Source organism: Eschrichtius robustus, chromosome 15 (genome assembly GCF_028021215.1).
Source record: "Eschrichtius robustus isolate mEscRob2 chromosome 15, mEscRob2.pri, whole genome shotgun sequence".
Lineage (NCBI taxonomy): Eukaryota > Metazoa > Chordata > Mammalia > Artiodactyla > Eschrichtiidae > Eschrichtius > Eschrichtius robustus.
In genome coordinates this window covers 39,316,249-39,328,271 of record NC_090838.1, presented here as the reverse complement: position 1 = coordinate 39,328,271, position 12,023 = coordinate 39,316,249, and the positions used below count along the sequence as shown (strand labels likewise).

The following is a 12,023-nucleotide window of genomic DNA, read 5'->3' as shown; positions in this document are numbered from 1 at the left end:
CACAATTAACACACCCAGCCTCCTTCCAAGACACCCTCATCTGCTCATTCCTCTCCATCTGGAGGCCAGCCTCTCACTCCGTGGACCACAGTCTGGGGCCAGGGCAGCAGAACCAAAAGTGCTGACCTGCTTCCCCACAAGGCAGACGGCCCACGCCCCTTTGAGAAGGAAGCCAAAATAAACAGTTAATTCCTGCCATACCAGGACTAAAAAAAAACCCAAACCAATATCCCACCATGTCCTACCCTAGGAGCAGCCTGGTGTTCTTTTATTTTTGAAAGTTTTACTAAAGCCATAAAACCCCAGGTGAGAGCAGAGGAGCTGGGGGTTTCAGAGGCTGAAAGAACAGAAGAAAAAAAAAAAATCTTGAGGGGTGAGGAGAAGAGAATTTGCAGATCATAATTCTCACAGCTGCCTAATGTTTTTTACATTTTTACTTTTCACAGCACCTTCACAATTTAGCATCTCACTGCCGTATTTTGGGTGAACCGGGGGCATTTTCCTTCATAGCCAGGCAGGTCTTCTATCAGTCAGCCAGCAGGCAAGCCTGCCCAGAGTGGCCTCGCTGGTGCTGGGCTGTGAACAAGGGGCAAAGGGGTTTGCTAGGCTGAAACACAGGGCAGCGCTGGTTTTCAAGGGGCCCACAGGCACAACAAGTCCCAAATTAGGCAGCAACAACTAGGTCTTTAGGGCTCAGGGCAGGACTTATGGTTGGAGAAATGGGGAGGTCATTCTCCACATCATCACCACATTGAGCGAGCGCCAGAGAAAGGGAAGCAACACAGGCCGGGGGAGACAAGGAAGCCGTTTGCCACAGAATGGCCCTCTGAGAGGTGAACAATGACACTGGCGCTTTTGGGGGCTGAACTGGGTGAGGCTTGACATGTCGAAAGAACAGTCCCTGAAGCATCCTGCACATCCGTCATAGCTGGGGCTACCCCTTAGGACTCAAACCAACAGAAAAGAGGACAGTTTGTCACCTTGGATCTACAACGGCTTTGCCTAGTCTAGGGCCCGGAGCGCTCCACTCCAGATGGACCCAGACAGCGTGTTGACCAACAGGTGAGCTGATTTTACGGGAAACAGGCTGGGCCACACTTCATGGTATGGCTACCTAAGGCCAAAGTTCTGGAACACCAGCAAAAGGGAGACCCTGAGCCTTCCTGCTGGGCTCTCAATGCCCCCTCATCTCCCAGTCCTCCCATGCACAACCTCTCTTAGCTCCAAAAAGGTATGACAACACCCCACTCCAAAGAAGCCACCTCCATTTCCCAGGGGCCTCCCTCTGGATTTTTCCTTTACCTGGAAGGCACCTCTTCCACTCATCTGCAGCTGATTCCTCCTAAGGTTCAGCCTCACCTCCCAGCTCACATGGGAAGGCCCCACAGCTAGCTGGGTCTCACTCACTTCCCTCTCTGGAACAGTGTGTCAGTCAAACAAGTACTCCCTGGGCATTAGGGACGAGCCCCAAAGCCAGAATCAGAGAGACCCAAGTTCAAATCCTCACCTGGTCACTACTGGTGTAACCCGAGGAGAGTCAATCCTGTCTGAGCTCTGGGGTTCTGCCCTCCATACCTTTCACCTACTTTGGTAACAGCACCCTGATTTTCCTTCAAGGAACCATTCTTCCAACTCAGTCCACAAGATTTAAGTGGGGAAATCCTACCCCGGGCACCAAACCAGCCACCTAAATGCCGGTCACTGAAATTGGTTCCAGGGTGGGCATGAGACCAAACCAGGTCAATGAGAAACTTCCCCAAGGCATTCTCTCCTCCTGAGGTTGTGAGCTTAGGCTACAGGACCACGTAAACCTGGAGCTGTTGAGAAGGACCACAACACGTGGAGTCCCTGGATCCAGCTATGTTTGATGCTATCTGCCCCCAACGACCTACTAGTTACATAGGCCCATACATCTTCAGTCCCTCCCCCTTTTGGTTGTTGCTTTTCCAGCTAGTTGGGGTGCATTTTTGTCATTACAACCGTAAGTCTGATTATACAGAAACCAATCCCTAGAAGCATGATGTCAGAGGAACAATTCCTGAAGTGCGGGACTGGCTGAGCTGAGGTCAGGTATGGGAGTGAGGATTTTGCCATTTCTCAGCTAAGAAACTGGAATTCCAGATACAAGGCAGCAGCAATGCCAGTTGAAATGCAGCCTATTTTGTCTTGAGGCGAGACCTTGGGCCACGAAGGCTGGAGCTTTAGGATATCTGGTAGAACATTTCAGGGTAATTAGCCTGTGTTGGGGCCCACAGTAAGGCCTACAGAAAGGGGCAAGCTGCACTCCCGGCAGCCGTTCGGAATGACACAGCTTTGCAAACAGGCCCTTTTTGCCTGTGGACAAAAATAGAGACGGCTGAGAATCAAATCAGACAATCGGAGTTGGCAGTTCTCTGCTCCTGCTGAAGGTAGTGCTGGAAGGGGCAGGAAAACCAGACCCCATCAGGAGCTAAGGCTGCGGCCCGGGAAAGGCCTGATTCCTCCAGGACCCCTCAAAAAACCCTGCTGTGGGTCTAACCTTGCTAGAGTCCCCCATGTCCCCAAGGCCCACTTAGGGCCCCCTCTGGGCTACCCTCAGGGGCAGAATGACAGTGCCCAAAGGCATCATCCATCCTGGCCAGCCCCCAGGCTCTGCAGTAAGTGCCAGGAGCCTACCTCTCCTTTCTCAGGGCTCCTGGACGTCCCATACCCTCCTCTGTCTGTGCGAATGCATCTCGGAGTTAACCCCTCTGGAGGGGTCCTCTGTCACAGGCAGGACTCAGGCTTGGGAGACAACCACTGGCCACCAGACCAAGCTCTACTATTCACAGGCTGCACGATCGTGGGCAAGCCTCAGTTTCTCCATCCATACAGTGGGCATGTAACAACTCCCTCCCATTCTACAGAGATCAACTGAAAGTTAACCCACCAGCCAACAAATATCAGTATTTACCAAACAAGAGTTCCAGGGCAGTGTTTCTCAAACTGTAAGGTGCATACACGTCACCTGGGAATGCTGTTAAAATGTAAATTCTGATTCAATACGTCTGGTGAGGGGCCTGAGAGTCTACATTTCTAGACTCCTGGGTGGTGCACATGTGATAATTTTGCACCCTTACCATGTCCCCGCCCCCGACAATCATACGCTCAGGTTCCAGAGGGGAAGGGTCCACGCCTCAAGTTTCTGGGTATACCTTTGAAGTCAGGTACACCAGAAGAGCTTGGAAGACTGGGGGAGGAGGGACCAAATAGGGGATTGTGCTAGGCAGGGGAAGGGCCCTCAGCCCTGCCAGGGCCGGCAGGTGACTTGGGAGCAGCTGGCCACAGGACAGGCCAGACCCATTAACCTGGCAGCCAGGAGGAGCTAGAGGCAGGACCTGGGGAGAGGGAGTTCTTCCTCCAAAGCCAGAGGCCCCAACAGGGCCCAGCCCACCTCCTGGGGGCCAACATGAGGCCCTAAAATCCAGGCCTCTGCTCCTGGCAGGACCAGGTCAGTTTGAGCCCAGCTGTGATGTTGGGGGACAGTTCGCTCAGACAGGGAAGTGAAACTATTTTATTTTTCTATCTTAGGGAAAAATCTGTGGTGTTCATATTGTTTCTAAACAAACTTGACAAGGACAATAACCTTTTTCCCCTTGGAGACGTTGGAGGGTCATATATCACCCACCTCCCACCAAGCAATATATACATATGTGCACGTCATGTTTCTGCACTTCAAGCAAGAGAAACCCACGACTGCTTCAACTGCCCCCTTCTCTCAAGCTCCTGGGACAGTGTCTGAAGCCTTCCCCGGGAATCAGAAAGCATCTTCTGGTCTAATCCATGTCCCCCCGACTTCAGAGCAAGGCCACGTCCTTCTGAGTGACCCGCCAGAGGACACCCTGCCAAGTCCCTCTGCTCTGAAGGGGAAAGCAGGTGCACTGAGTATGTCTTTTGTGGGTGAAGAGACCCAGAGTCTGCTCTTGAGACACCCATACACACGCCCCCACTGAGCCTCCAGGCCTGGCTGCTCAGGCCCCTCCCACCATGACACACTGCCCCGCCCTCCTCCCGCCAACCAGGTGTGCCTGAGAGCTCAACTCCCTGCCCCACTGGAAGGTACCAAGTGGAACCATGGAGCAGAATACAATGCAAGATGATAAATGAGCTGAGATGTAATGGCCTAGCCAGGCCGAGTGCTGGGGAGAAGGCAAATCAGGCTCCCGCAGGAGGCTGCCTGGCATCTGACAGAGCCTGAAAAGAGGCAGCCTGGTGGCAGGGCATTCTGGTTCACACACAAACTAACTGACATTTCACTTTCACCAGCCTCAGTTTTCTCATCTGTAACCTTAGAATTGACCTAGATAATTTCTATGTTTCCTTTCAGTCTAGAATTCTGAGCAGCACCATCAAGGGGTGTTTACAAGCTCTGGCTGCCTGGGTTCAAATCCTGGCTCTGCCAATTCCAGTGAAATCCACAAGAGTCCCTTCACCTCTCTGCTCGTAACTCCTGGGCTGTAACATGGGAATGAAGAGAACATCTACTCAGGGAGGGGGGTTACTGTGTGGACTGAATGAGGGCATACCTGGCATGGAGTGTTTAATAAATATATATTATTATTCTGTGAACTCTGTGGCATGCTGCTGCCACCATTCTTCTTATGGCCTGAATGTTTGTGTCCCCTCAAATTCATATGTTGTAGCTTTATCCCGAAATGTGATGGTATTTGGAGGTGGTGCCTTTGGAAGGTAATTAGGGTTAGATGAGGTCATGAGGGTGGGGACTTCATGATGGGATTAGTGGCTTTGTAAGAAGGCAAAGAGAGAGGGATCTCTCCATGAGCACCCATGGAGGAAAGGTCACGTGAGGACATAGCAAGAAGGCGGCCATCTGCAACCCAAGGAGAGAGCCCTCACCAGACACCAACACTGCTGGTACATGGATCTTGGATTTCCCAGCCTCTAGAACTGTGAGAAATAAATTCCTATTGTTTAAGCCACCCAGTCTATGCTATTTTGTTATGGCAACCTAGCAGACTAACACAAGCCCCATGCTCATAAATGAAGTCAGGACCAATGACCAGCCATCCCCATCCCCTACTCTCTGCATTGGGAGCCACACCAGGTCCCGCCAAACCCAGGAAAATCAACACCATGCACACCCTGGAGGCCACGTGCACAGTCTCAAGCACACACAGGGTCAGATGAACCTCAGCATGCTGAGCAGCAGGGCGCAGGCATTGCGACAGGACAGGGAGGACGGGCAGAGAGGAGGCAAGCAAGTGGGAAGCCTAGTGCAGTCAGTGGGGGGCGGGGAAGAAGCCCACGCCAGGGACACCCAGCTCCTTACCTCCCCTGCAGCACCTGTGACCACCGGGCCTGTGTTCCCCCAAGAAGCTGGAGGCGTGCTGGAAAGAGTAGAGAGCAGGAGACAGGGAGCAGTAGGTACCGAGCCAGGTCTACAGGAAAAAGTGCCGGAAAGGAGCCCTAAGAAAGGGTGTTAGGTTCAGGAGTCCATGGCATAAGTGGTTTCCAAGAGGCCAGAAAGACCCAAATGCCAAAAGAAGATCACCCCCAAGACCAGCCTGTACTGGGGGCACAGAGCAGGGGATGAGAGAGCAAAGGGAGAAGACCCCACACACTGGACTGTCCCAGATGGGCACCTGCCTCCCACAGGCTGGCACCAGGTCTGTCTGGGGGAAGATCTCAGCAGATTTCCTGGGATTGTGTGAACAGTCTCTCAATGGGGAAAGGGACCCAGGGACCCACAGGTGGACAAACAGCTCTCAAGAAGCCCCATCGGCCATGGTTAAAGGAGGCTGTGCCCTGCACAGATGTCATAGTCAATCTCCCAGGACCCAAAGGACACAGAGGCGTGGTAGTGGGGACTCATAGTCCAAGGCCAATGTCAGAGAGTGGAGGTTCCAATCCTGGATCCACCACAAATCTCTGGGTAACTCCAGGTAAGGTACATCCCCTCTCTGGGCCTCAGTTTCCCTGTATATAAGATGGGAGAATGTCCCCATCTATAAGAGAAAAGAAGGTGACAAATACTTTACCAATGCCAGACACCAAATCCCCACAGGGTCACATGTGTTTCTAGACTTTTCTCTGGGGGTTGGTTTGTGCTGGAATAAAGAGATGATCAAACATCCAAGATTCCTGGCAACAGTGTGGACAGAGGGGCTCCTGGGACCTCACTGCCACCAAGAGCCACCACTCAGGCTCTGTGATCCCAGGATTCAAGGATCCAGGGAAGATGGAGCCTGAAGCACAAAGTCTGGGGGAGGGCTTTTACTGCCATGTAACACCTTCAGGGTCAGTTCAAGGGCACTCTTTCCCCAGGTGGGCATCCACAGCGCCCATGATGAAATTCCTACATCACTGACCCTGTGTGCCTGGCTCCCCACCACAGCATCACTCGCCCTGGAAACTGGCTCTGACCTGCCCATCACAGGATCCCAGCATTGCCTCCCTGGACCGCTCACTGCAGGTGCCCAGCAAATACCTGAGGAGAGCTAGGCTGCTCTGTGCCATCGAGCACCTGATCTGTAGCCAACGCCAGTCACTAGTGCCACTCTAACGACAGGTGGCATGCTTTTAAAGCCCTTCTCACCCTGGTTACACAACTGATTCCTCTTGTTCATGGTAACCCTGTGAGGGCAGGTATTACAACCCTGTCTTTCAGGCAAATCCACTGAGGCCAAGAAAGGTGAAGAGCTATATGCCCAAGGGCACACAGTCAGGTGACTATCTGTCGACAGAGCCAGGGCAGGAACCTGAGTCTTCCGACCTGACATCCGGCCCGGCGCCTGCCGTCAGCCGGCATGTGCTGATGTGGTTGGTTACCCTGGCATCCACCTGGCTGGTCAGTGCCTGGGCACTCCCGGGGGTTAGGTATCTTAAACGCTGCCCTGCAGGCCCACCCTCAACACAGCACTGCTGCCCTGCAGCTGCCACCCGCTCCCGGCACATGGGGGCCAGAGTGTAATGAGCTGCGCACAATGCTGGGGAGACCCGGCCGGTGCTCACACCTACCTTTGATGACAAAGGCCTCCGCCAGCAGCCGCATCTGATACAGGGGCTTATTCTCCATGGACATGTCATCAATCCCGGCCCGCGCGTACATGCTGATGGCATCTCGGTACGAGCCCTCCACGTAATGCAGCTTGCCCAGGATCAGCATGGCCTCACACATGTACTGTGGCTGAAAGGCCAAGGACCACGTCAGCAGGGTCCTGCCCCAGAGACCCTGGCCCCACCCCCACCGGGGACCTGAGAATGAACGCTCTCCTCACCGAGCCATGAGGGTTTGCCTACGATCCTGCTCAGAACTCCCCTCCTCTTCCAGGAAGCGTTCCCGACCCTCAAACACATGTGGGTAGCTCCCCTCTCTGCACACCAGCAGTCCATGGCCTATGCTGTGGCTCTTAGTGACATTCTTACACGAGTCCCTAATTGTTTCATGTGCGTGTACCTTATGCCCCCAACTAGACTGCGGGCAGCTTGCAGACTGGCCCTGACTCCTCTCTCCTGAAGCTCCCAGAAGCTTCGGCCCAAGGCTGGCACTCAGTTCAGGCACTTGTTCTTAACACAAGTGGGCAGTCAGGGGCCCAGCCAAGTTTTGCGGGGCCTAAAGCTTATATAACTGGGGGGCTCCTCTATATATGCATGTATGTACAAATATATAACTAGGTAAAAGGCCTTGGAAAGAGTCCTGCAGGTGAGGCAGCTGAAGCCCACACTCAAAGCAGCAGAACCCCTGCGGGGAGACGGCCACAGCAGCAGCGTGGACAGAAGACAGGGGGAGAGTGAAGGCCCATGAGGCCACTGCCCTCATCTTATCAGAATCAAGTGCCTGCATTCAAACCGGTTTTCTTTCCCCTACTTGATCAAGTGCTGCTTACGCCCAAATCTCCACCCCATACAAGGACTCTTAGGGCCTCCCTCAGAGCCCAAGGACGTGTGGTCAGCCCTGCCTGAGAGTCCTGGCCTTGGACACGGGCCCAGAGCTCCCACCTTCTGAGGCCACTCCACCTCCATGTCTGTGCTCAGCCGACCCACCACCCTCTTGGCCAGGCTCTGGGCACCACCCCTGCCACACAGCATCAATTCTGTCCACGCAGCTCCCAGGAGGTGCAGTGCTGGTCAGCACCCCGGCCTCTGTCACCAACAGGAAGGTGTTGCCCCTGATTCCCTGCAGGGAGAGCAGAGTCTGGGGAACCTGTGACCCCAGGGGAGGCGTCCACCACTCCTCGTCATCTACTGCCCTCTCAGAAGCCAACGAAGAGAAATGGAACACGGCAAAGCCAAATTCTCCTTCCTCACTGGTCTTCGGTTTTTGGAAATACACGTTCTTCCTTTGCTCACACAAGCCTCCATCTAGAACAGTCTTCCCTTCCCCTCGGTCTATCCAGATCCTCCTCTATCCTTCGAAGCCTTGCACAGGCCCACCTCCTCCTAGAAGCCTCCCTGACTACCAGAGAGCTCCCTTCTGCTGACCTCCTACAACGTCTCTACCAAGTGGACCCACTGGGCCCCTGCATGCCTGACCTGTTGACTAGTGATTAACTCTCAAAGGCTGAATTTTTCAAGGGGATTTGCTAGTCTCCCCAAATAGGTTGCCTACACCCTGGGCCAGGGCCACAGATCACACACCCCCAGAGGCATGTGGCCCACAGTCCCTCAAGCTGAGCAACAGCTCTGCCATCCCTGCTCCCCTGGTCTCAAGCCACAGGCACATTTCCTCCCTGCTCTGGCCTGGTTTTCCCCATTGCTGAGGGTGAGAAAATAACAGCCACCCCTCAACTCCCAGCACAGCAATGCCAAGAGCATTAATAGGGCAAAGTCCAGAAAACAGCTTTGAACTTTTCTTTAGAAAGGAGCTAGATAAACACAGGCCATGAGTAATTATTATTATTATCCTGTCCTACTATAAAGGGGGAAAAGGGCAGCTAAGCTCAGGACACGTTTCAGGGCAAGATGACAGGGTGTAGCTCAGAGTGGTTCCTGGTGGATCAAAGACAGTTGACAACAGAGCTTCCACCAAGCTGGCAGAAAATTAAGGACAATGTGGTGAATGTTTCTAAAGCTAAAGTTATACTATTTAAAACGTTACCCTTAATTCTTAAGCACATCTGTCTTGTGTTTCAGTGTTGTTTTTTCTTTTATGGAGTGACGGTTATAGAAGATGGTATGGTTTTGTTGTTGTGTTTTGGGGCTTTTTTAATGTCCTTACTTGGCAGAATGAAAAGTTGGCTACACTCAGCAGGACCCATGCCTCTGAATTTGAACCTGGCCTGTCAATCCAACAGTCAGGGAACCACAGAGCCCGGGCCCTGTGGAAGGATGCTATGCAGGAAGTCACTGGGTCTGGGGAATAGTCCCTCTGCTGGGTGGGTCAGGCGTGTCATCTGGTCTTTTTGTGCCTCATTGTCTCTGTCAATAAATAGGGAAGAATGACCTCATGTGGATACCCAGGTAAGAGGAAGAAGAGATGAGGAAATACTTCACAGATGCAAAATGAAACCTGCAAAAGCAGGAGTGGCAACATCACCACTACCGTTAGCTCAGGTTTCTCAGTCATTATTTCATTTCTACTCCAGCACTACGGAGACAGCACCAGGAAATGGCAAACAGCATGAGAACTTGGGAGCAGAGGCAAATAGGCCTGCGTTCAAGACCTGCACTGTGGTCCTTGGCTAAGTGACTAACCTCTCCTAGGTCTCAGTTTCTTCATCTGGAAAATGGGGATAATAGTAAATACCATTGCAGAAGGTTACAGAGAGGCACCAGTGAGAGGGTGCAAAGCCTGGCACTCACTGGATAACAGAAGTTAGGACAAACGGCTCATTTTCACCAGCCTCCAAAGCACTGAGCTGTATAGGATCTCAGAGGTGACTAAGAGTAGAAAGTTCCAAACTACCCTGAGGAGGCGCCCCAGGACCCACCTCTCCTCCTCATCCCATCAGAGCTACTCGGGATGCAGGGGAATCCACCTGAGATTTCATCTGCTGCCAGGAAAGAGCATTCCCCCGGCCTGGCCTTTGGGGTAAGATAGAGAATCCCACAAACTATTTTTAATATTTTATTTTGCCTGATCAACAGCAAGTTTTTGGCCTTGGCTCGGAAAACAGTGAATTTCTCGATTTCATTGGTGCCTATATATGTCTTTGATAAATAAAGCATGGTAAATTTTTTTAATTAACTGCTAGCCATTTTTAAATTTTTAATTTAATTTTTTTGGTCACACCGCGCAGCTTGCGGGATCTCAGTTCCCTGACCAGGGACTGAACCTGGGCCACAGCAGTGAAAGCCCAGAATCCTAACCGCTAGGCCACCAGGGAACTCCCAAGCATGGTAAAATTTGTACTTAATAAATGTGATATGGTAGACAAAATAGTTTTCACAATAATACACGTGGATACCATTCAGCCAATACAAAGAATGAGGTACTGGCATGCAGAAGGCTTCAAGTGAAAGTTTTCAGTGCAAAAGAGCAACTTCACAAATACGAATCCTATGACTAATAAGAAAAGAAAGCTCCACACATGTGTATGTGTGTTTTTTAACGCACAAAGAAAGCATATGGGATTCACACCAAATGGTGACCAGTGCTCAACTCTGGGGACGGAAGTGGGCATGGGGGTAGGGGTGGAAACAAGGATGTATTTATTATTCAAACACTTTATTTATTTAGCGAATTTTTTTTACAATAAGCCCGAGTCATTTTTATTTTAAAAAGAATTTTAAAATATATAATAGAGTCTACTGGAAAGAAAAAAATTAAAAGGGTCTTGGTGGGAAAAGCTTGAGACCCATCAATCAAGTCTAACCATTTTGATTGGCAGATGAGGAACTGGAGGGCCCAGGATATCAGGGGACAGGCTCAGGGTCAAGCAGCTATTTTAATCCGAGACAAAACCTCCCAGAGCTACAATAATCCCTGTCAAGGAGTCTAAACGCAGTTACCTTAAACTTCCAGTATAGTCTCCCCACACTGCTTACAGAAAACGCCCCCCACTTCTTGGCCTGCTGTTCCAGTCCCACTCTCTCACCCTAATGTCCCTTTACACCAATTACACACCAGTCCCTTACACTCTTGCTAACTGACATACTTTAAGGAAGTTCTTCTAAGAGGAGCTCTTTGATTATACACTGCTTCTGTAGGTTGGAATGTCTTGTCTTATCTGTGTATGTCCATATCCTGACCTCCTTCAAGGTCCAGCCCCCAGATGGGTCCAATTCCAGCACTACCATAATCCTGAGTTGACTCCCCACCTCACCCCAGGGAGTGTCCCCCTCAGACTTGCCTCCCCATGTATGCTACTCCTGTAGCATGTGTCACAGTACACCTTGAATAATTTTTTAATAGGACTATCTTCCCAGTAGCCTTGCAACCTCCCTGAGGGCAGGGTCCATGCTGGACTCATCTTTATTGCCCTCAAAGTACATAACACAATGCCTTGCACATAGTAGGTTGCAATAAAATATTTAAATCAGGAAATATATTACTTTGGAACATCTCTTGAAAAATCATTTCCCCTTTGGGTCTCTAATAACATACCCATACTTCTATTATAGTTCAGGATACATGGTAATTGAGAACAGTTTCAAACTTGAAAGTGCCTGAGAATCACCAAGAGAGCTTGTTAAAATGCAGGTTCTGAATCAGATTTTGCATTCTTAACCAGCTCCCAGATGATGCCCATACTGCGGGTGGGTGGACCATGCTTTGAGCAGTAAAGGTCTAAAGAAAGCTGTGACTATACTTCCCTCTATACTGTCCCTCAGTGCCTTGCATATAGTAATTGCTCAATAAATGCACGTGGACTCGAACTGGCTTGCCATGTTATGGAGTGCTTCCGTTGCTAGCCAACTCAGAATGTTTGCCTGTTTCCAACTAGATCATACATTCACTGAGGTTTTATTTCCCTGAGATCCTCAAAGAAGCCAAAGGACCAGGCACAAACTAGATCAACCAAACGCTGTGTAATAGAAATCTATAACTTCGGCCACAAGTGCAAGCCACAAGTGTAATTTAGATTTTTCTAGTAAACATTTCT

General features: G+C 51.0%; 1 protein-coding gene across 1 annotated transcript in view; it reads right to left on the bottom strand.

The window, feature by feature from the left end:
• TTC7A (tetratricopeptide repeat domain 7A) overlaps window positions 1-12,023 on the bottom strand; it is a 125,677-nt gene that overhangs the window by 96,074 nt on the left and 17,580 nt on the right. The window contains exon 3 of the mRNA XM_068563873.1: window positions 6,997-7,165. Coding sequence (XP_068419974.1) covers window positions 6,997-7,165 — 169 coding nt within the window. The remainder of the gene's footprint in view (window positions 1-6,996; window positions 7,166-12,023) is intronic.